The 23,711-nt window shown below is 40.3% G+C and overlaps 1 protein-coding gene across 4 annotated transcripts in view; it reads left to right on the forward strand.

The window, feature by feature from the left end:
* Positions 1 to 18,907, forward strand: part of ARFIP1 (ARF interacting protein 1) — an 87,993-nt gene extending 69,086 nt beyond the window's left edge. For all 4 annotated transcript variants that reach the window (XM_077815378.1, XM_077815381.1, XM_077815380.1 and 1 more), the window contains 3 exons: positions 1,042 to 1,199; positions 6,065 to 6,239; positions 17,336 to 18,907. In XM_077815378.1, coding sequence (XP_077671504.1) covers positions 1,042 to 1,199; positions 6,065 to 6,239; positions 17,336 to 17,491 — 489 coding nt within the window. In that variant the 3' untranslated portion in view covers positions 17,492 to 18,907. The remainder of the gene's footprint in view (positions 1 to 1,041; positions 1,200 to 6,064; positions 6,240 to 17,335) is intronic.
* The last annotated feature ends 4,804 nt before the right edge of the window (positions 18,908 to 23,711 follow it).

Genomic DNA, 23,711 nt, shown 5'->3' on the forward strand with positions numbered 1-23,711 from the left:
CCAGCAACCACACACTACACAACAGAACCACTAACCCAGGAACCTATCCTTGCAACAAAGCCCGTTGCCAACTGTGTCCACATATCTATTCAGGGGGCACCATCATAGGACCTAATCACATAAGCCATACTATCAGAGGCTCATTCACCTGCGCATCTACCAATGTGATATATGCCATCATGTGCCAGCAATGCCCCTCTGCCATGTAGATTGGCCAAACTGGACAGTCTCTACGGAAAAGAATAAATGTACACAAATCAGGCATGAAGAATTATAACATTCAAACACCAGTCAGAGAACACTTCAGTCTCTTTGGTCACTCGATTGCAGACCTAAAGGTGGCAGTTCTTCAACAAAAAAAACTTCAAAAACAGACTCCAATGAGAGACTGCTGAATTGGAATTAATTTGCAAACTGGATACAATTAAGTTAAACTTGAATAAAGACTGGGAGTGGATGTGTCATTACACAAAGTAAAACTCAACACCCACCCACCCCCGCCCTGCTGTTCCTCAGACGTTCTTGTCAACTGCTGGAAATGGCCCACCTTGATTATCACTACAAAAGGTTTTTTTCTCTCCCCCCCCACCAATAGCTCACCTTATCTGATTACTCTCATTACAGTATGTATGGTAGCACCCATTGTTTCTTGTTCTCTGTGTATATAAATCTCCCCACTGTATTTTCCACTGAATGCATCCGATGAAGTGCGCTGTAGCTCACGAAAGCTTATGCTCAAATAAATTTGTTAGTCTCTAAGGTGACACAAGTCCTCCTTTTCTTTTTGTGGATGCAGACTAACATGGCTGCTACTCTGAAATCAGCTTAATTTGTTGCCTAGAATATTGTAATCACTTATGTCTATTTAAATATACACACACTCAAACAGCAGTGATGAAATTACATACAACATGGTTTATCATATCTGTGATTTCCTAATAAGTGTGTGTATTTATTTTCAGTGTTAATGAGTATCTGCGTAAATGTCATGATTTAATTATAAACCACAGTATTTTTATTTTTTTTTGTTCTTTGTTATAGGAGGAATTTGGATACAATGCAGAGACTCAGAAACTTCTAGCTAAAAATGGAGAAACCCTTCTCGGTGCTATTAACTTTTTTATTGCCAGTGTGAACACACTGGTGAATAAAACAATTGAAGATACGTTATTGACTGTGAAACAGTATGAAAGTGCCAGGTAGATATTTTGTGTCATCAGTTATTTTCATTTAACATACAGACTTCAGGTTGAGTCCTTGTGTCTGAACTGGTAAACAGTGTTGAAAAGGTTGTAAATATATCACAACTTTCATATTTTAAATCCAGACTACGTTCAGTCTTTACACTTATATAATACTTCAAATTGATGTTTGAAATTTAAACTTACAGAAAATTTTCCATTCAAGTTTTCCTTAGTGTTTCCTACAGAGTAAAGATTTTTATTTATTCGTTCGTTCGTTCGTTCCCCACAAGTAGAATAATAGTAGAAATTCTGGGTGGTTACAATTAGTCATATATGAAGTAATGTTTCTGAATGAGAAATAAAATGTTCTTCCAGTGCCCTCTAGTGTATTCTTTAGATAACTGATTCCCCACCTTGGAGACACTTATCCATAGTAAAGGTATAGCTTGGTGGCAACAAAGCCAGATTTCTCAATCTGCTTCCTGTTAGTATAGATTAACCTTGAATAGCGGTCCATTCAGTCACTGACCAATCTCTGGACTCTGCTGACTAAGTGCCAGCTGAATTGATGGGGCTTTATAGTATGGATACCTATCTACTATGAACGGGACTGAGACCAGTAATTCGGTGCCTAGTTTATATGGTGTCATGTACAAACTAAATTAATTTCACATAAGATGTCTATCAAACAGATATCGGATAGTAACTTTAGATCTCGTCTGAATTGGGCTGGATTCAAACTGACAATCTGGAGGTGACCGGCTTCTAACCTCTTGACTGAATACCTAAAACATTCAGTCCCCTGTCTTTAATCTGTTAACAGTTTACTTTGAATGGAATGCTAAATAAATGACTTCAAAAGATTACACCAGTTATTTTCTTATGCTGTCTATGCATGGGATGAGGTAGTGCAGTTCACAAAAGGCTAGCATTAGTGTACTAATGTTCAGTGGTTAGTGCTCATACACTAGAGCAGTGATACTCAGACCTCAGTGGTTCAGGACCCAGCGTCACTCAGAAGAGTGTGTGTGTGTGTGTGTGACTGATTAAGTATTATTATTATTTTATCAATGACAGTTGGTTAATAACATAATAAAAGCTTCCTAACTGGTTAATAATTAAATCACAGTGTTTTAATATCATGTGCTGCAAAGAGCCACAGGAGACGCATTAAAGAGACAATTGTGGCTCGCAAGCCTTAGTCTGAGTAACACTGTACTAGAGTTTAACCTTCCTTGGGAGCCTGAGCTTGCTTCTATGATAATTTTGCCATTGATTTCAATAGGAGAAGGAGTAAGCCCCAAATACTATATACCTTCATATCGGGAAAACAATTCTGAGTCCACTTATGTGAAAAGTTTTTAATTACGTATGCCAAACATTCTTTCTAGCAGGAGAATAAAATAACGTGTTGTGATTTTATTTTCCAGTCAATCTTAATATAAATCAATAGCTCTTCCCATTGCAAAACTTGAATTGTAGAAGTTTATATAGTAATCTTATTTTTAGTAACAGATTTTCTTCACACAGTCAGTCAGTCATGGTAAGAAATATAAATCCGTGATCTCGTAGTGGTATATGCATTCATGTGCAAACAAGGGTGAAGGAATGATTCCTGCTGCTCAGTTTTATTAAATCTCTTGGACTGTCTGTTCTACTGTATTCTCCAATGCCTCCCCGTATACTCTTTCACTGCTCCATTGTGAGCAGTGCTACTCATTCACCTTGGAGAGTGGTGCACAAAATTTCACAGCTCTCCAGAAAGATTTCTCTAAAGTCTGCTTTCATTATCTATACAGCCTAAGAACCTCTGCCATGGACTAGGACCCCATTGTACCAGGTGCTGTACGAACACAGAACAAAGACTGTCCCTGCCCTAAGGACCTTACAATTGAAGTATAAGACCAGACAACAGATGGATACACACAGAGATGGGGAGTACAAGAAAACAATAAGACCGTATTGGTCAGCATGATAGGCAGTGGTTTCTGCATAGCAGCAGCCTAGCTGTTACTTTTTTTAATAGGCCTTGTGGTATAGGAGAGTTTGAAGGAGGATGGCTTTGCAGATGTTTATGGGGCGCTTCTCCAAATGTGAGGGAAGCATGGAAGAAAACATGAATGTGCTTATTTGAAAATGTAAAAAGTGGGCAGTGGGCATGGCCTGATCAGAGGCAGGGTAGGCCTTTCAGTATTGAATGAGTTGATAGGTCATGAAGGGCCTTGAAAATAAGGACAAGCAGCTTGTGCTTAATATGATAGAGAAGAGAGAGACAGTGAAGGGATGCCAAGAGAGAGGGGTAACACTAAGTCTCTACTTTGGATTGTGTATCACTCAAAATTTTGATTATTTTCTTTTTGACTGATTTTTCTCTTCTCCCCCCACCCCAAAAAAAAAAAATAAAATAAAAATAAAAAAGAAACCTCCTGCAGTTGGAGTGCCATCAGTGCCTCTCCGGTGTCCTCAATATACAATTACTCCCTCTCATCCATACAAAATGCATAAGAACAGCCACTAAGATGATTTTACTCGACAGTCATTCTGACAAAATCCTCCTTTCCTCTTGAAATCCCTCCACTGGTACTTGTTTCTATGCAATAACAAGTTTTAAAACTTCTTGTTGCCTTGAAGCCCCTGCTTAACTCTGCCCCACCCTACTTATCTGGCCTTTCTTATCTCACTGTTTCCTGCCCTATCCACTCGGACAGTGATACTGCCTCCATGTCCATTCTTCCCACAAACATTTCCAAGCTGGTCCATTATACCCTGAAGGATTTAAATGAGAACAAGTTCCTTTCTAACATGATGCCTTCAAAAATTAATCAAAATTATCTCTATGCTTCTCCTTGTTGTGCATCGGCATTTTAATAACTATCCAATCTTATTTCCTCCCAGCAGATCTGTTTTTATTACTGGCTTTGTTGTTTCATGTCTTAAACTAAGTTGTAAGATCTTTGGAACAGGGACCATATCATTTTTTTGTAATGTGGATTGGCAAGCACACTTTGGATGATGTAAAATTTTATTTTCACTGTGAAAATGTAAACTTTCCTCTTGGGACATTTTTACCACCACCAAACTGAAAAGCTAGGTTTGTTGGTGGCAAAATTCTTCCTGGTTCCAGTTCACAGTACTTAACAATTCTGTTTTCTCAAGCAAAATGGAAGTAGGTGACTTTTTTTCTTCCAGAGCGGTTTAAGCTAAACCACACAAAGCCACTCTTAGTGTGGAATAAGTGTGTGTCCACACAGAGAGTTATTGTGGAATAGCTAATGCACTGTAAATTCACACCCTGGCTTATTTCACAATGTCTTCCCTGTCTAAACGAGTCCTTCAAGTCTACTCCATTCTTCAGCACCATCCAACTGTAGAAAAGCTTTTCTTACTAAAATAAAACATCATACATACCTTGCTAATTGGAGTCCAGGGAGTTCAGTATGCTGGTGAACGTGACAATGGGAATTGGGAGACCAGAGTTCAGTTTTCAGATATGGCATTATCTTGCTGCGACACTGGGGGTGATTCATTTAACTTTAATGTGCCTCAGTTTCTCCATCTCTCAGCTGGGAATGAGTCTTTCCTTTTGAGACTGATGGCTGAAAAGTGCATTGCTTATTGAGAGTACTCTTTCCTAATACCTTTTACTAAAAGGTGGAAATAACTTGGACAAATATTTTAGGATCATGACAACGAGGATAGGCTTGCTGGCTACTCTGATTACATTAATTTGCATAAAACACATGGCAGACCTGTGATTGGTTTATCTAGATTTCTACAGAGACTTTTATAATTGGTATGATCTAATCTGGGAAGACAGGTCAAGGGTGTTTTTAATTTGAGAGTTTAGATTTCTCTTAGATTAGGTTTATAAAGAATGTTTTAGTATAGTAAAGGCACTCTTTCTAGCTCAGTGTTCTTAGAATAAATCGTATCTGAAGACTGGATGGCTCATGGGATTGGTATCAGGACACAGTCTCTTGCCTATAAGTATAACTTAAAATCCATCTTGTGCTGGTTGTGGGTAAGGGTAAAATGAGTTGATTATTTCAGTCCATTCCCTGGAACCCTCATCTCAAAAGAATCTACCTTGGCACTTATTTGAATTTGCAGACAGAGATTAAAGATTTTATGAACAAACAGATTGAATTACCCTGTCATGTCTAGTAGTCCTTCAATGTATGTCGTCACTGCAGATTGTAATGCAAGCTTTTACTCAGGTGTTGCCTCTAACCCTCCTCCCATCCATATACACAACCCTTGCCCCAGAATTTGGTGCTTTCACATAGGCTAGTTGGCTTGTCTGGGGCTGTAGGCTAAAACCCGGATGCTGTTTTCACCTGGGTTGGTAACCTGCCCTTTTTGCAGTGAGGATGCAGACTAAATCATTTAAGTGCTGATAGTCCTCCAGTGCCTTCCCACAATTATCCCTTTGTGCCCAGAAGGACAGACTTTTTTCTGATTCCCTTTTCATACAGCAGTTCAGCTTACTATAGTGCAAAGAACTATGGGATATGCCCCTGAGACCCCATCAACACTTATGGATGAGTGTGGCACCAATGAGGACTCTGGGATGTGGCTTTTCAGTGCGGCTGCTCACACCTGTTCTAGGCTAACTTGCATGTGCAGGTGCTGATCACCCAAGTTAACTCTGCAGTGAAGACATACCCTTATAATGTGGCTGAGTTGTACTGATGAGGGAACATGCCTACCACGTATAGTACACATGTTTTGATGCATAAACAAAGCATTGTCATTCTAATACCTTTCATGAGCATTACATGCACTTATATATTTGGTCCAGCTTTCTTTCTAATCTCCTGGTTTTGATGTGCAAGTTTTGAGACATTTTGTGGCTAATTTTAACTTTTTTTTTCTCCTAGGGTTGAATATGATGCCTATCGCACAGACCTAGAAGAACTTAATCTTGGTCCCCGTGATGCAAACACTCTGCCAAAGATTGAACAGTCACAGCAGCTATTCCAAGTGCATAAAGAAAAATATGACAAAATGCGCAATGATGTATCTATCAAATTGAAATTTTTGGAGGAAAATAAGGTAAGCTACCACTTCACCTCCTACACTCTGTAGTGGAGTTGCTTTCTGCTAGATTCTTTCTCCCGAGATCAATATCTGATATAACAGCACATTTTCTTGAAATACAGTCTGCTTCAAAACGTAAAACAAGAAAGAGAAGTAAACTAGATTGGTTTCTTATTGTGCTATTGGAGCATGCCTTCATGGAGTTAGAGACCTCAAGTTCCTGACTCTAAATTACTGAAGTAAAAGCATATTAGAAAGACTACTTGAACATATGAAAGTATTTCTACTGCACTTTTTCACACTTATCACGTAATAGTGATCAATACATTGATTTACTAATTGTGATCTATGATTAGATTGTGGGCTCAAAATGCAGAGCATTATTACAGTGTTTGGTAATGCCTGCGGGACGGATATGTGTAAAAGACAGCGAGGAAGGGCAGTAAAGAGATCATTTCAAAACTGATTTTCTCCTAAGTAAGAAGAATAATTTTGGCACCAAGGTGTGTGTATTTAATCAATGTTAGATGAGGATTAGACTGAAAAACTGTAGAGATTGTTCTGCATGCCACCTTCAACACAGAAGCAAAGCTGTTCCATACCTCAACCCAGATCTACGCAAGGGTCTGGTTCTTGGAACAGTTTCCCTTTCTCGTAGATTCTAGATAGGATTGCTTCCCTTCCTGTCTGCCTGCCCGCCCCTTTCCCTCACATACTCTCTTTCTGGTCATGCAAGAGTTTTTCTTTTTCAGGAGTGCAGGCGTCACTGTTATTCCCCACCCCACCCCACTCCTGTTCCTGTGAACTAGAAAAATAAAGGGTTCTCATGCAAACATCTTATTACTTGTTTCTAACAGACACTACTGATCTCTGCATGCCTGGGTTAGGAAGTTAATAACAGTGTCAGGATTAGGATAAAATGAAGATAGGAAAAATCAATGTTGTCAAACTTATTTCCTCTTAGATAGGTATAAAAATAGAACAGTCTTTAAAATCTAAACTGAGGCATATTAATATGTGCCTGGAATGGCTAGAGTCCTTTCCTATGACTGCAGTTACTGCAAATGCCCACAGGGAAGGGAGAGTTAGCAACCTCTATCTCCAACAACGGATGAATATTTTCAGTAGCACACCAGCTCATAGTGTAAAGCTTTGACATTGGTAACATTACCTGTTACTCTGGCACAGGCTGTTTTCTTAAACACACCAAAAAAACCCCTAAAAAAACCAACAACCCTAAAACCCTTGCAGGTCTCTGACTTTGCAAGAGAAAGTCGTTTGGGCCAGACGTTCAGCTGGTGTAAAACAGCTTAGCTCCACTGACATCAATATAAGGCCTTGTTTACACTACAAAATTAAGTCGGCCTAAGTTAAGTCAATATACAGTCACTGCAGTAATTACTGTGGTGGTTCCTGTCCACACTGTGCCCCCGTGTTGGTGGTGCATGTCCTCCCCAGGAGTGCTTCCACTGATTTAAACTGTGTGGGGCACAGACAGCTGGAACTCCTCCCGCCTTTGGGCGAGCAAGCAATGTAAGTAATGCAGTATCTGCAGACACTGTGTCTCCCTAACTACATTGACCTAAATGCTATGCCTCTCGCAGAGGTGGAGTTATTAGCTCAATGTAGTGGGCAACTTACATCTGCGTGAGCTGCCTTATGTCAACCTATCTCTGTAGTGTAGCCCAAGCCTAAACCAGACAATACAAGTTAGATTAAGCCCTGAACACAATGGGAAAAGGTAGTAGAGAACAATAAACTAGTGGAGAGAGGAAAAAGGAGAACAAGTCTCAGCACATACACTTACAAAAAACACCAGTTCCCTCTGGTTTCCTGCTCTGGCTCCACTGATTCAGCTCTTCTGAGAATAAGATACTTTACTACACCAGCATCAGCATTAGGACCAGAAGTTCAGATTCCTTCAAGAACATTCATACCGATATAGTTCTGCCATCTGCAAATAAACAGCACACCAAACCCTTAATGGGCCAGATCATCAGCTGTTGAAAATCAGTGTTATCGGAGTTTTTCCTGTTAATATCAGATGAGCACCTAGCCCATTAAGTGTCTGATACATTATTTGCAAATGGAAGAACTATGCTATAATTTATGTTCTTGAAGCAATCAGATGCTCAGATCCCAACGTTAATGCAGATACTAAACTGTTAGTTCTCAGAAGAGCTGAACTTTCAGTGTATGCTGATCTGGAAACTGGAGATAAATGTTTGTTTCTGCAAACTGGTGCACTGAGATAATTTTCTTTCATTGTTTCCTGTTACGTCTTTGATTAAGGGCTTAATGTAATGGATATAGTTTGGCTTTTTGCTTTTTTTTTTCTCGTTGAAATTATTTAAGTTTTATAGGGGAGCTATTGATGTCTGACTTTAAAAACAGCTGAAGGTAGCCCTTGTAAAAATTTTTCCTTTGAACTTTTGCATTTTTATACCCATATCAAATTGCAGTTTTCATGTTTGTGTAAATGCAAGTTGCATAAACACACCACACGTGCAGTTTAACAAACACAGCCAATCTAATGTGGAGTTGGAATAATCTTGAGATTTAATTGACCCACAAGAGTCCATTTACTGGCACCTTGTTTTTTTATGAAACGGAATATTGCAGAGACCCCCTAATGAATTCTTCCTTTGGGGAGTCTTGATTAACAGCAGAATTATATTGGCAGTTGCAGCCTGCAGTCCCCAAATCTGTCCCCACAAGCCGCTGATCCTGCTACTATAGTAAGGGGGACAAATAACTCAATAGGGCTGAGAACTGTGGAGGAAACTGCAAACAGCCTTTGGATTGGAAATAGGGAAGAAGAGAATTGCCTTGTGATACCTTGTAGTTAACTCTGCACTGGAGCTGGGAGACTTGCAATCTGTTAAGGAAGCCCTATTCTGTTCTGCAGTAAAAAGGCCAAAGTAATTTCTGGGCTTGTATGGGTTGGACAGGATTTGGGGTTGGGGGAAGGAGAATCCTTCATTGACTAAATACAACCTCTATACAGGGAATACATCCTTACCTCCTGGACACAAGATCTAGTACCAGAATTTGAGCTCCAGTGCTTCCTACGTAGTAGATATTTTGTTCTTATGATAGTTCGAGTTGTACATTTTTTTTCTTACTAGCATAGTACACAGTTCCTGAGTTCTGTACTGCTGCCATAAAAATAAACATTTATACCTAAATAGCTATTTAAACACTAAAACAGCGGCACTGTATTTTAAATTTAACTGAGGTAATCTCTAAAAAAAATTTAGTTTTAGAAAATATGTGCTAATAAGGTTTTTTTTGAAAATTAGTGAAATCTTTCTGTACGTTTTCAACAAATATAAGTGGAATTTGCACATAGATTTAAGGACTAATGGTTTGGTTCAAAATGGACAATTTCCTACATAAATTGTAAAATCTGGCAATCGGTCTTGATTTATCTTGAGCTATGAGAGAGGTTTGGCTCAAGGCTTTTTATGTTTAAAAAGGGATTTTTAAAAACTGCTCTTGTGTGCTTAGTAGTCTTAGCACTGTTGGGTATTTCTCAACTACATGGCATTGGAAGCTTCAAAATATTTACTCTAGGACTTTTATAGCTACCATTCGAAAATGGAGGCCTCTAGGGTACCTTTCATAATCAAAACAGCCATAATGAGATGTCATTTTAAATACATCTCTAGGCCCATCTCCTAACATCGTCTTTGTTTTCTAAATCTACTATCTCTCTATGGGGGTCATTGAAAAGAAGCCAAAACAGGATTACGGCTACTTGCTGTGATAGGAATCCATTTTTCCAGCCTGTAGCTTTGTCTGTATATAATTCCTCGTTTCCTTCATTTTTATGTAACGACATTTATTTCTTGTTGTGCTTCCTGGGATTTAATGGAAGGTTCCTAAATCACAGAGCATATAAGAATGGTACTCTTCCAATGAATCCATCTTAAATCACCACTCTCCTTTCATGTCAATCTGTGCGGATGGGATTTTTATCAGGAAAAACAAAGGAGCTTCTGCTGCAACTAGTACGTGTCCTGTATGTGATACTGGAAAATGTAATGTTACTAGTATTTCACCGGAATAGAACTTGAGGCTAAAATAGTACTTTGAGCTCGACACAGAATAAATTTGGTAGCCCTGAAGAACAAAGTTTGAAGAAATGTTCTTGAAATCCAGAGAGATTACTGCACTCTAATTCGATTTCCTTTTGATTTAAATGGTAACCTATGTCTTTTAGGTTATTTTCCCATTGTAGTTATGAAAGCTGAGACATCATTAAACCTGTCTTACCAAAGGAACATTTGGGTGTCACTAGTACTCTTAACAGATTTTACAACTAGTCAAACTATGACTCAGTCTGTATCTGTCCCAGAGTAAGGCTGTAAGAGAATCTTTGCTACCCCATTGCTTCACTTGTTAGCTCAGGATACCATATAGGAGACTAGGTTTAAGAACAACTGCAGAACTTTCAAATGCCAAGATGATGGAACAGTCTGCATAATACTATTATCAAATAGTTGCAAAGACATGGTTACATGCTGCTTTGGTAAGCCCCTTATTAATTGGAGTATGCCATTTCCTGTCTTCTCTTTATACCACAAGAGAAGTGCCACTCTTTAATTGAAGAAGAGAAGATTAAAATAAAGGGGGATCACTGAAAAAGCAATAGTCCATACTGGCCTAATATTTTGGGTCATTGCCTTGTAAAGAGCCTGCTTGGCATGCATCTTTGGTTTGGAAAGCCTTCATTCATATGCCAGACTTATTGCATGTGAAGAAAATTCTAAAAATACAGTATGAGCAATGTTATCAAATGCAGTAGGAACATTAAGCTGTATTAGTACATCTATAGCTCTAGAATAGACATGAATCAATACATTTCTGACTTAATATAGTTGGTCTTGGTGCTGAAATAAATTATACATTTTTTTAATTCTAGAACTTTTTTTTCTCCTTTTAAGAGCCTTAGCTATTCAAAATGCTGAAGTGGTAAAATCTTAACTCAAAGCAGTCTGAAGGAAGCAGTCTTACATTTATATGGATAAAAACATGTTCACACCTATTACAGAAGCCCTCATAGGTAGGGCACTCAAACAACCAAATGGTGTCTGGCCTTGTCTGTTTAGATTGTAAATTCTTTGGGGCTGTCCCTTATGTGTTTGTAGGGCCTTGAACAGTGTAGCCATGGTATCAGTAGTGCTTCTAGGCAGTAATATAATGACAATAATCGTGCAGTATTGTTACACCATTCAATAGCCATATGATTATAATAAACAATTCTAGTATTTGTGGTTCCAGATTAGATTTAATGGATTTTTTTAAAAAATACATTTTTTCCTTTCTTCCGTGTCTCACACCCCCCCCCCCCAATGCTGCCCTCCTCCCCTGTATCACTACTGGGCAGAATTAGAGTTGTTTTGGTGGCCTGCCCTTAACATATTTGGATTTCTTCTAAGTTTAAACTTAATTCTGAATGTCTTAGATTTTTAACATTTGGTTTGGGGATAATGACATTATTGTAATGTATTTTACCCAGAGTTTATTCATATGAATTCTCAACTTAATGCCATTTTAACTTAGTTTTTTTGTCTTGGAATTTCCTTGTTTTTTAATTGAAAAGTTTGAACACGTACACTAAACTAGAAATGCAAAGAGAATGCTACCATATGATAGTTCTATAAAGTATATATGTCTATATAAAGAAGATATATAGTATCAGCCTTAAACTTTATTTAACTTTTAGGAGCTGCATCACTGGTATGCTCTAGCTGCTTTAGCCACTCCAGAGCAGCACAAATCATCCAGATTATACTGGCCAGTTGAGATGGATTTTGTAGCTGCTTTGCAGTGACAGAGCACTGCAAAGGAGGCAGTGTACACCCAAGTTTTCCTCCTCCTCCATCATGTTCCCCACCACATGCATGCCCAACAGTACATGCACACCAGATTTGTCCTTCAAGTTGCATAAATCTAGTGCAAAGGGTAGCTTTTATTTTAAATAAATATTTAGAATTAATGGTCACTTTTTGCCATTATCCTAACTAAATGTTTATCTGTTAGCACAGACAGAAAAGTAAAATATTCTCCTTCAGAGAAACTCAAATTGTCATCTTTCAAAATAGTTGCCATCTCCCGATTGTTTCAAATGAGTGATGCCAAGCTGCCCTCAAGGACGATGGTAGTGCCCAATGCTTTCAAAGGCAGTGAGAAACAATGTGAGAATCAGGTGAGTGGAAGCGGTGGCCATTGTTGCTAAGGGCAGCCTGCATCTTCAGTCCCACTGAAAACAATGAGAGATGGTGGCCATTTTGGTAACAGCTGCCTGTGGCCTCTGTCGCACTAGAAGCCATAGAAGATGGCTGCCATTTTGAAATAGGTTCTTTGTGGCATTCTGAAGAACGTGATTTGTCAGCCTCTGCTGAAGGTGAAACTTTCAATTATGAAAAAGAGCAGCAAAAAATGACCGTTAATCCTAATTTTTTCCAGATATATCTTATATACAAGATTTCAGTGAGGTTTTTGTTATTTGGGAGGTGTGAAAAAGAAAAGAGATGGCCCATTATTAAAATCATTAGAAGCAAAAAGACTGACCCAATGTGATAAATTTCTGAAAGGACCAATTCTTAATTTACCACTGGATCGATCGGTCTTCAGCTGTCATTAAGACTGTGCTGATTGCAACACGTCCGCCATTCCTCTCGCACTCTTGCCTTTCTTCTCCACGTTCGTCCAAAACGTTTAACAATATCATCTTCCCATCTTCTTGGAGGCCGACCAGGATCGCATCTTATCCTTTTCTTCTCCTCCATCAGATGGTTTAACATTTCCTCCCTCACCAGCGACCTACAATTGTAAGTACACACAGCAAGGGTTGTCCTTTTCCATGTTGACCTAGCACCTGACATTTTTAGCAACCTCTCGTTGCTCAATTTCCGCTCCACCACCTAAGACCCATTTGCTCGTGTTGTTTTAGCTGTTAACTTCAAGCCATCCCACTGGCTAGGCAGGCAGGCAGGCATGCGTACCTCCTCAAGCTTAGTTAGCCTTCAGCCTCTAAGGAGAAGGAAAAGCGCTCTTTCCTCTGAGAAAGCAATCCCCTTCCCTGGATTGGATAGTCAGACACCTTTGTAGCATGGTTAGACCTACCAGGGCATACGCCCTGCTACCATAGCTGTCAGACGGCCAGGGTCACCGCTGCGCCATGGTGAGGCTCTGAGGTAGGATTTTGCAGCGGATTATTAATTTAAATTCCTGAATTTATGGATTTATGTGTAGATATTTGGAATAAGTGCTATAGTTTGGGGGGAGGGTGGTATGATGCATTTTTGATACATAAAATGAGGTGTGAATCCCTGCTACAAGTGTAAAACTAAGCCTTAACTTTGGAGTCATGACTGTTGCCTCTATAACATCCTTATTTTGATGCCATGAGGCAGTACTTCTGCAGCCCACAATGGGAAGCCAGAGCTTTCCAGTAGGTTCTGGTAGTTCACAGTACCAGGGGTACTTCATCCTAGGAGAGTGACTTTGTATAGACAGCACCCTCAAAGCACTGTAACTTACTGGTAAAGTAGCCTTTCTTTATTCTCCTGTTTAACAGAGTGCCCCTGACCCTTTTAACACACGCCGTCCTTTCCCCCTCGCCCTTCACGTAACTCACTGTCATCTGATAGTGCAGATTCAGAAATGGAAGCGTGTCCACCTTTGTGATTAGAAACTGTCAAATTAAACTGATATTGGTCAGTTTGAAGTGGTCAGTGGAGGGGAACCTGCATTTTAAGACTGTATAGATGTGGTCATTTTTCACTTGCATCAAGCATTTCCAATACAATACACAGGAAAATCAAGAGAACATACTAGGAATTAAAACAAAACAGTGTGGCCCTGAAACTAATTTCTGTTACTCTGGATTTATCCAGGTCTAACTTCATAGAATGTATTTGACATCAGTATAATTTAGAAAGAATCTGTAGTAGAACTTTATAAAGATACTTAAATTCAGTAAACATGGTTGCCTGTTTTTTAAACAAGGATAATGTACAGATTTGTGCCACTGAACGATTTTTGGAATTTCATAACATTTATGAAAAGATTGAGAGATCTTCCACTTACTAATTAATTTAAGTACTTGGATTTATAGCCCAGATGACTCTCTTTATTTTCTAATCTTGGTTCCATAAGCTCCTTACAAATTATCTAAACAAACCATGGTACAGAACACTAAAGTTAAACAGAAACCCATCCAGCCCAAATACTCAGCCCAGGCAATATCAAACAAGTCTAAGTAGGTGGACAATATTGAAGGAGACTAGATGATGGTCAGAGGGGAATCTCAATGGAGAGGTTAGAGTTGGAATAGTGTATAGTGAAGACCAGACAGAGTAAGTGAGTGGAAGAGTTGATCCAGGATTTTAGCTCAGATGAGATTAAGACAGTGAGGCAAGCAGATCATCACTGAAGTCATGTTGGTGAAGGAATTGTGACACAAGTAAGAGGAAAATGAAGTCGAATCAGATGAAAGTGACTGGGAAGAAGTAGACCATAGTTAGATGGAGTGTTTAATAGAGGAGTGAGTTAAAGAACTGGGGCACTGGAAGTGACAAAATGGGAGACTCACTCTTTTTGGTTTGTCTCATCTCTTGCAAAGACAGACTTGGTGTTGCAGACTTTCGCTGGGCAATTCTCCCTTTTGGTATACTTTTAAAATATTAGGTTAGGCGTGTGGGTCTGCACAAGATGCCTATGATCCCACACCTGCTTCAGACTTTTGCATAGAAGTGTCTTCAGTTGCTGATGATAAGCAAACGAATGGGCTTAAGGACAAACATTCATTTGTTCCTGAATTTCTTCACTTCTGTGAGGTAAAAGCAAGCTGTCCTATTGAGATGAGATTTTCATTTGTCTGTTGCATTTTGTCTGGAATCATGTAGCCAATGATTGAAAACAAGGATCTCAAGTATTTTAAACTTGTATCAATATAACCTTGTTGCACGATATAACAAACAATCCTGGTTCAATTATATGATACAGCGGGAGGTTATATAGGGAACAATCCTGCACTGGTAGGGAGCTGGGCTGGATTACCTAACAGCACTCTGATGGAAAAAGACCTATGATTCAAATGAAGCAGAATACATCAGAAAAGTGACTTTTTGTTTCCTCAAGGTCACATAAACAAGATAGATTCAGAGTAACAGCCGTGTTAGTCTGTATTCGCAAAAAGAAAAGGAGTGCTTGTGGCACCTTAGAGACTAACCAATTTATTTGAGCATAAGCTTTCGCGCTGTAGCTCACAAAAGCTTATGCTCAAATAAACTGGTTAGTCTCTAAGGTGCCACAAGTACTCCTTTTCTTTTTGCATAAACAAGATAGGCTCTTTAAAAATGAGTTGCTATGTATATTATCTCTGAGGGGACGAATGTCACTGGCAGGTGGATTTGGTCCACCAGCATTTATAAATTGCACACAGATTTGACATCTTTAATGAATTGTTAGCCTATCTACGCAAGTATTTATTTTGATTATCATTATGCTACTTAGTGGATTGCTTGCTGGCACAGTGACTAGTCACATCCTACCTAGTGAGTAGATGGACTACCTAGTGTTTCAAAAGCAAGATGACAGGTCCTGGGCAAAATGCGTATATTATGGGGTGAACATTTATTGGGAGAAGAAATAGTTGTAATATATGCTTTTGTGATGATAACTGAGACCAGCAGTGTCCATTCAGAAAGGGCTGCTCACTACACTAAATGACAAATTAAGGGCCTGACTATACTACAAATCTGTCATGTTAGGCTGTAACCCTATTCCCTAGAAATGTTTTGTGAACATATTCCTGTTCGCATTGTATATGTTAGACACTCTTATCCATACACTGGTGGTGTTAGATGTAATATGTATGGGTCTTAAGTGACCCAGGGGGAGATTTTCAAAGGCACACATGACAGTTAAGTGCCTGACTGCTGTGTGCCTTTGAAAATCTCCCCCTTAGTGTCAGCTCAGTCATTGAGGAACAACAGGGCCTCTTAAATTACAAGTGAAGCTGAATTTGGTCTTTGCCTATTCCCTAGTATATCACAGATTCAGCAATCAGTTCAGTGCTATTGCCATTTTTGTTTTTAGAGGAGCCCCAAACTAGAGTAGCATGATTGTTGCATGTCAGAATTTAGTTGCATTGGTAGGATGTGTGAGGAATCTTGCTTTTGCTAGGCCTAGCTGTAACAGGTTGTAGTCCGATTGTCACAAGCACTAAACCCATGTCTTCATGATTTATTTTGAGAAAAATTGGTAGCTCTCGGGAACTAATAAAGCTTATATATATTCTCACTTGCCAAATCTTTTATCATTTATTGCAAAAAGTGTTGCAGTGTGGGTTGAATTTATTATAATACCTAAATGAGAGAGAGTATTTCAGACATCAACAAATATAGTTGCCTCCTAATAGGAGAGAATGTAAGCCTCTTGCTAATGTTAAAGACTTTATAAGCATATCTGTATGCTGCTTTCTGCATGAAAATAAAGTAAGAGGTAAATACAAGAACGTGTTCAGACATATTTAGAATAAATGGCTGCAGAGTGTAAACTTACATTTTATAGCACTCTAACTTGCTGGCTTAGGGGTCTGAAAAATCACCCCCTTGAGCGCAGCAAATCTGAGTGCTTTAAAGCGCTAGTGTAGACAGGCTCCAAACGCTGGAAGCCGCGCTCCCAGCATTTGGGGCTAATCCTCTCGTGGAGGTGGATTACCAGGAGCGCTGGGAGAGCTCTCTCGCACTTCAAAGTGCTGCCACAGGAGCGTTCCCGCCACAGCGCTTTGAAGTTTCCAGTGTAGTCATGCCCTTAAACAAATACTCTCTCTTATATTACCTTAGTTTTCATTTCAATCTTGAAGTGGGGAATTGAATTTTTTTGAATTAGTAGACCCTAATGACCCTCAGATAGTATCACAAAAGGTTGGATTTTTGTATAAAATGTTAAATGTGTATTGAATAATTCTTCTCCGTTAGTTTAGAGTACGAATTTTTGAATTCGTACATCCAATAAATCTCTTGTTATGTCTAAAGCCGCAAGTGTCAATCAAGTGCCTCTTCATCTTTAACTCCCTCTGTCCTTGCCCGCAGGTTAAAGTATTGCACAATCAGCTTGTTCTGTTCCACAATGCAGTTGCCGCATACTTCTCTGGGAATCAGAAGCAGCTTGAACAGACGCTTAAACAGTTCCACATCAAATTGAAAACTCCTGGAGTAGATGCTCCATCCTGGCTTGAAGAACAGTGATCAAACCAGAAAAGAAGAGCATTGTTTAACCTAGAATCTGTACATCTGATAAAAATTAAGAGGTTGGGGTAGAAGGACTGTTGCAGTGATTCTTGCACAAACAGCTTTAATTTTTCCCCTTTTGTAATACTGTAATTGAATATGGTGGCAGGGTAGTGGCTTTCAGGTGCCCAAGCATAATTTCTGTCATTTCAGATTTTCAGTACTCCTTTTGTATGTGAGGGTTGATGGCTATTTCTGTAGTTAAACAAAAAATATAGATTTGCACTGTTGTGGTTTCTGGTCATTGTGGTGGCTAGTCAAAATATTTCCAAAGGGAGGTTTACATGATTTGTACCAACATCTGATATTTTATATATGAATATATTAAACATCTTTAATGAATCATTTTCATGTAATTGTGTTTTAAAAAGGAGAGTAAAAAGAATATTTTTCAGAGTAATAATATAAGGCCTTCATGCAGTACCTGCACAGAGGCAACAGCTGTAATAGACGGCTGATTGACTCATGAAATTGCAGCAAATACCTTTTTAGAAGGTAGGTCTTTATCTATCCATTGTATATTTAAAAACAAAAACTCTAAAGAAGCGAGAATCACTGTCAGTCTGAGGCTTCTAAGCACACATTTTAGCTTTGCACCAAGTGGCTAGCTAGGTGAATCCAACCACTTACCATACTAATTCCATTTTTAAATGTTACTTTCTGCATGAAACAAATACCATACTAGCCTTAAATCACAGATATGTGCCTTTTCATAAGATACTTTTCAACCAGTGTACATAATCCACAAGAGAGCCCTTTCTGTCTCTGTTCCCAACAAAGGAAAGAATACTACATAATGCTATATTTCTTTCTACACTTCAGAATAAGATAAAACTTTGGTTAACATTGATGGATTGTGATCCTTATTTGAGAGAAAAATAGGGCCAGTATGATTAACTGCAGAGCATACTTCAGCACCAGGGATAATGTGGCTGATATTTGTAGGTTTCATTTCTCCATCAGTAGTGTAATCCTTATTAAATGTAACTATATATGTTAATTTTATCATAGGCATTTTAAAGTCAGTATATGTGAGCGTTCTCATTTGCACATGTTCCATTGCTTTATGTTCTATTAAGTAAAATGAAGTACTTAAGGACTATTATTTACAACTTATGTGGACAGTATGATTTATGTACTATATGTTCGTGTCTTTCAGCTGATGTTTCTTAAAAGTTTGTTTTCAGTGCTTAACACAATAATGTAACTATAAATCAAACATATTTACGTCATTCCTCATTAGATTCATAGTCTGGCAGAGCCGTCTTTATTTTTGTATTCTGTCAGATTTTCTCTTGTAATCATTCCTTTTACATTTCCCCAGAATGTACCTCCATTGTGAATTTTTTATTCATATTAAAGGTGTTTGCTGCAGTACCTTTTTCTCTGTCGATAACTACAGATAGAATTCTGCTGTAATTCTCTGCAGCAAAAGCTCAGAGAACCACCAGGTGAACCCTTCCGTTTCAGTAAATGAACACTGGGAGTATGGTAACGGTTTTATAACCTGCCACAGGGCGAGTTGACATTATATGCAAGTTAAAACCCAGTGCAAAAAAAAATCTACTTGTGAATAAATCTCAGTGATTTTATGCTGAAGCCACTTAAAAATGTGAGTGATAGCAGTGATACTATTATTAAGCATGAATGCACATCACTGCTGTTGTCGTGGATTCCTTGTTCATAATTACTGTTTTGCAGGGCTTCAGTCGTGCCAGAATACTCTGCAACGCCATCCTAGTGCTTTTGAATGACATTCCAGTACTTCTGGTACTATCACTTATCCATGATAGTACTGGAAGTGTATTCCAGTGCTTCCTTCTTTTTGGGACTGGAGCACTTTTGCTATAAAGTCCACGACCTCTAACAGCATTGGATTTGTGTGTGAGTGTGACTGTGCAGGAGAAGTGTCTTTTGCAAATAGCCATGTGACTGCACAGGAGACTCATTGAGGGCAGAGAGAGAGCAGAGACATGAATGTTGTAGACTCCTACGCTGGTACTTGAATGCCAGCTACGAGGGCAGTAAAGGGAAAAATAATTCTTCTAAAATACACCTCTCAGTATATCTCCCTCACCCGAATTGGATTTTTAAGGCTGAAACTTGTACTGCATCAGCGTAACCCTGGCCTGGGAGGAAATAACTGGGCAGAAATGGTGAGTGCAAACTCCGTTTAAATTCCTGTTCTTTATCTTGCCCCCTAAGGCAAGACCATTAACTGCTAGTGTTGCTGTTAGACGTGCTTGGATATTGAATTGCTAGATAAGACATTCCAAATATTACATCAGTATTAATTTTACTTTCTTCCTGCACTCCCTTAACTCATTCTATGTATTACTCATGGAATGTTTGGTTTCAGAGTAACAGCCGTGTTAATCTGTATTCGCAAAAAGAAAAGGAGTACTTGTGGCACCTTAGAGACTAACCAATTTATTTGAGCATGAGCTTTCGTGAGCTACAGCTCACTTCATCGGATGCATACCATGGAAACTGCAGAAGACATTATATACACACAGAGACCATGAAACAATACCTCCTCCCACCCCACTGTCCTGCTGGTAATAGCTTATCTAAAGTGATCATCAAGTTGGGCCATTTCCAGCACAAATCCAGGTTTTCTCACCCTCCGCCCCCCCACCCCACACAAACTCACTCTCCTGCTGGTAATAGCCCATCCAAAGTGACCACTCCCTTCACAATGTGTATGATAATCAAGGTGGGCCATTTCCTGCACATTTCCTACTCATGGAATGGGTCACGAAGCTGATGTGTTTTGTATTCAAAACTAATATTTACAACCCAACTAATTCTAATTCTTCTGGTAAGAGAGTTTCCTATAGGTGTATCTTGCTGATTGTTTTCTTAATACTTGCATTTGGCATTCCATACTCTTATTTATCCAGGCGTTCAGATACTAGAGTTATAGGAGCTAATATGTACCTATATAGATGCTTTCAGAGTAGCAGCCGTGTTAGTCTGTATTCTCAAAAAGAACAGGAGGACTTGTGGCACCTTAGAGACTAACCAATTTATTTGAGCATAAGCTTTCGTGAGCTACACTGCTCAAATAAATTGGTTAGTCTCTAAGGTGCCACTAGTACTCCTTATATAGATGCTGTACACCTCTGTGGCTATGTCTACACTACAAAATTGTCAACCTAATTTATGTCAGCATACAATCACCACAGTTATTAAATTGTGCACAACCTCACCAGGAGTGCTTGTATTGATTGTATTGTCTGTCAGTGTGGGGCATTGTGGGACAGCTCCTGAAAGCCAGTAATAGCTGACATGAGCAATTCCATGTCTAAGGTGGCACTGCATGTCCAAGGTGGCACTAATTACATTGACGGTGACTCTGCTGCTTGGGGAGATGGTGTCACTGAATTGGCGTACAGAGGCACTTACATCCCCTGGAGCCAAATTTAAGCAAAGACTCCTCCACAGCTAGTTTGATGCAAGGTGGCTTAAGTTGATTTAACTGTGTAACGTAGACCAGGCCTAAGGGCATGGCTACACTTGCAGATGTAGAGGACTTTGAGTTAAACCCACAGTTGGAGAGTGCAGTAGGGAAGGTGCTGCAGTCTGTCCACACTGACAGCTGCAAGCGCACTGGCGTGCCCCTGCAGCAGCATTGGAAGCGGTGCATGATGGGCAGCTATCCCACAGAGCACCTCTTCCACAAGCCACAGCACCAGAAGGGGGTAAGGGGTGCCAGGCATTCTGGGTCCTGTCCCAACACCCTGTGATTCATCAGTTTGCATCCCAGCAATCCCTGTGCTTCCGTCCATATTTGGTGTACTTTCAACATTTTTTGTACTGCGCGCTCTGTCTTCCCTTTCGGTCTGCAGGAATGGAGCCCAAACTGCTGAGGAGTATGCTGACGAGTCTCGCCAGCACGTCACATTTGGCAGTCGAGTTATTCCTTATGATCCAAAGTGACAATGAGGATTCCGACTATATCAACTCTAGTAATGCATATGACACGAGTTTGCTTGTGGCATTCATGGATATGCTCACCACAGGAACGCCACTTTTGAGCTCGGGAAACAAGCACTGAGTGGTGGGATCACATCATCATGCAAGTCTGGGATGACGAGCAATGGCTGCAGAACTTTCGGATGAGAAAAGTCACTTTCATGGGACTGTGTGGTGAGCTCGATCCCACCCTGTGGTGCAAGGACATGAGATTGAGAGCTGCCCTGACGGTGGAGAAGCGTGTGGCTATTGCAATCTGGAAGCTGGTAACTCCAGACAGCTACCAATCAGTCACTAATCAGTTTGGAGTGGGAAAGTCGACTGTTGGAATCGTGTTGATGCAAGTTTGCAGGGCCATTAATCGCATCCTGCTCAGAAGAACCATGTCTGGGTAATGTGCATGACATTGTGGATGGCTTTGCACAGATGGGTTTCCCTAACTGTGGAGAGACAATAGATGGCACACACATTCCATTTCTGGCACTAGCCCACCTATCCTCAGAGTACGTTAATCGGAAGGGATATTTCTCTATGGTTCTCAAGGTGCTTGTGGATCACTATGGGTGTTTCATTGGCATTAACACAGGATGGCCTGGAAAGGTGCATCACGCACGCGTCTTTCGGAACACTGGCCTGTTCAGGAAGCTGCAAACTGGGACTTTTTTCCCAGACCAGAAGATCACCGTAGGGAAGTTGAAATGCCCATTGTGATCCTTGGAGACCCCACTTACCCTTTAATGCCATGGCTCATGAAACCCTACACAGGGAGCCTTGACAGCAGCAAGGAGCGGTTCAACAACAGGCTGAGCCGGTGCAGAATGACTGTGGAGTGTGCTTTTGGCTGTTTAAAAGGCCGTTGGAACTCTCTGTATGGGAAGCTGGACCTGGCCCATGACAGTGTCCCATCGGTTATATCCGCGTGCTGTACCCTCCATAGCATTTGTGAAGGGAAGGGTGAACGATTCACTCAGGCATGAAACTCGGCGGTTCAACACCTGGAGGCTGAATTTGAACAGCCAGATAGCAGGGCTATTAGAGGGCCCAGCGTGGGGCTGCAAGGATTAGGGATGCCTTGAGGGAGCAATTTGAGGCTGAAAGCCACCAGTAATGTCTGGTGCCCTGCATGGGAGTGAAGTACAGTGGTTCCAATGTTAGTAGGAATCTGGGTTTGCTACGCTGACTTGCAGTGCCTGTTTCTTTCTTGGGCTAAGGTATCTTTTACTTTATGCAATAATAAAGCATTTTCAAAGCCAAAAAATCCATTTATTGAAAAGAAACACAACTGCTTGGGAAACAGAAAGGGCAAGGGGGTGAGATAGGGAACGGTACAATAACAGGTTTGCATATGTCCTGTTATCATACTCAGCCTTCCTGTCTGGAGTGCTGTGCAATGAGTGCTGCACTTCAGGATGGCTATACTGCATGGTGATGGGGGTTGAGTGTTCTACGTGGCCTTTCTGATTCTTTGGAGTCTTTTGGTTGGTGATAACATGGATGACTGAGATCTCAAGGTTGCATTTGTAAGGGCAAAATGCAACACTTAACAGAGGCAGCATTGTTCACACCAGACAGAGCAATGATTCCCCCATACTTAAAGGCAATTACAGTCTACACAATAGCATAAATTGTCTGTCCCAAAGCGAGCGCACGTAACTCATGGGAGCCCCAAAATGCTGAGTAAGCACAGGGTCAAGTGTGACTGATTTTTTCCCAGCTGGACTGTCCTCTGGGTTTCTGTGCCTTGGGGAGAGCCAACAGCAGCAGGGGGTCCCTATACTGAACACTGTCCCCACATTTTCCACAGGAGTTTGTCCTGCAAGATATCTAGCTGCTGAGGGTGACCTGGGAAGCAAGGGTCTTCTATGGCAATGTGGCTTCCGCCCTGGCCCCTATGCAGCTTGCCTGTGTGCAGCAATAGTCCTCCCGCCCCTCACGGCACAGTGGCATGGACAAGTTAATCTTACTGGGACAAGGACCACAGTGGCTCTCCCACAAAACCTGCACAAGCGCATTGGCCAAGTTCTGGATGAGACCTTTGAAGAGATCACTGAGGCTGTTTACCATGTTGTGAGAGAGCACACAAATGCCCTATTCCACAGCTAGGCATGCATGCAGCCCTAACCCTTCTCACCCCAAGAGCCCGCACCGAATAACTTCCTTCCCAAAATAAAAGCTGCTTACTGGGAACCTCCTCTGATGT

Source organism: Eretmochelys imbricata, chromosome 4 (genome assembly GCF_965152235.1).
Source record: "Eretmochelys imbricata isolate rEreImb1 chromosome 4, rEreImb1.hap1, whole genome shotgun sequence".
Taxonomy (NCBI): domain Eukaryota; kingdom Metazoa; phylum Chordata; order Testudines; family Cheloniidae; genus Eretmochelys; species Eretmochelys imbricata.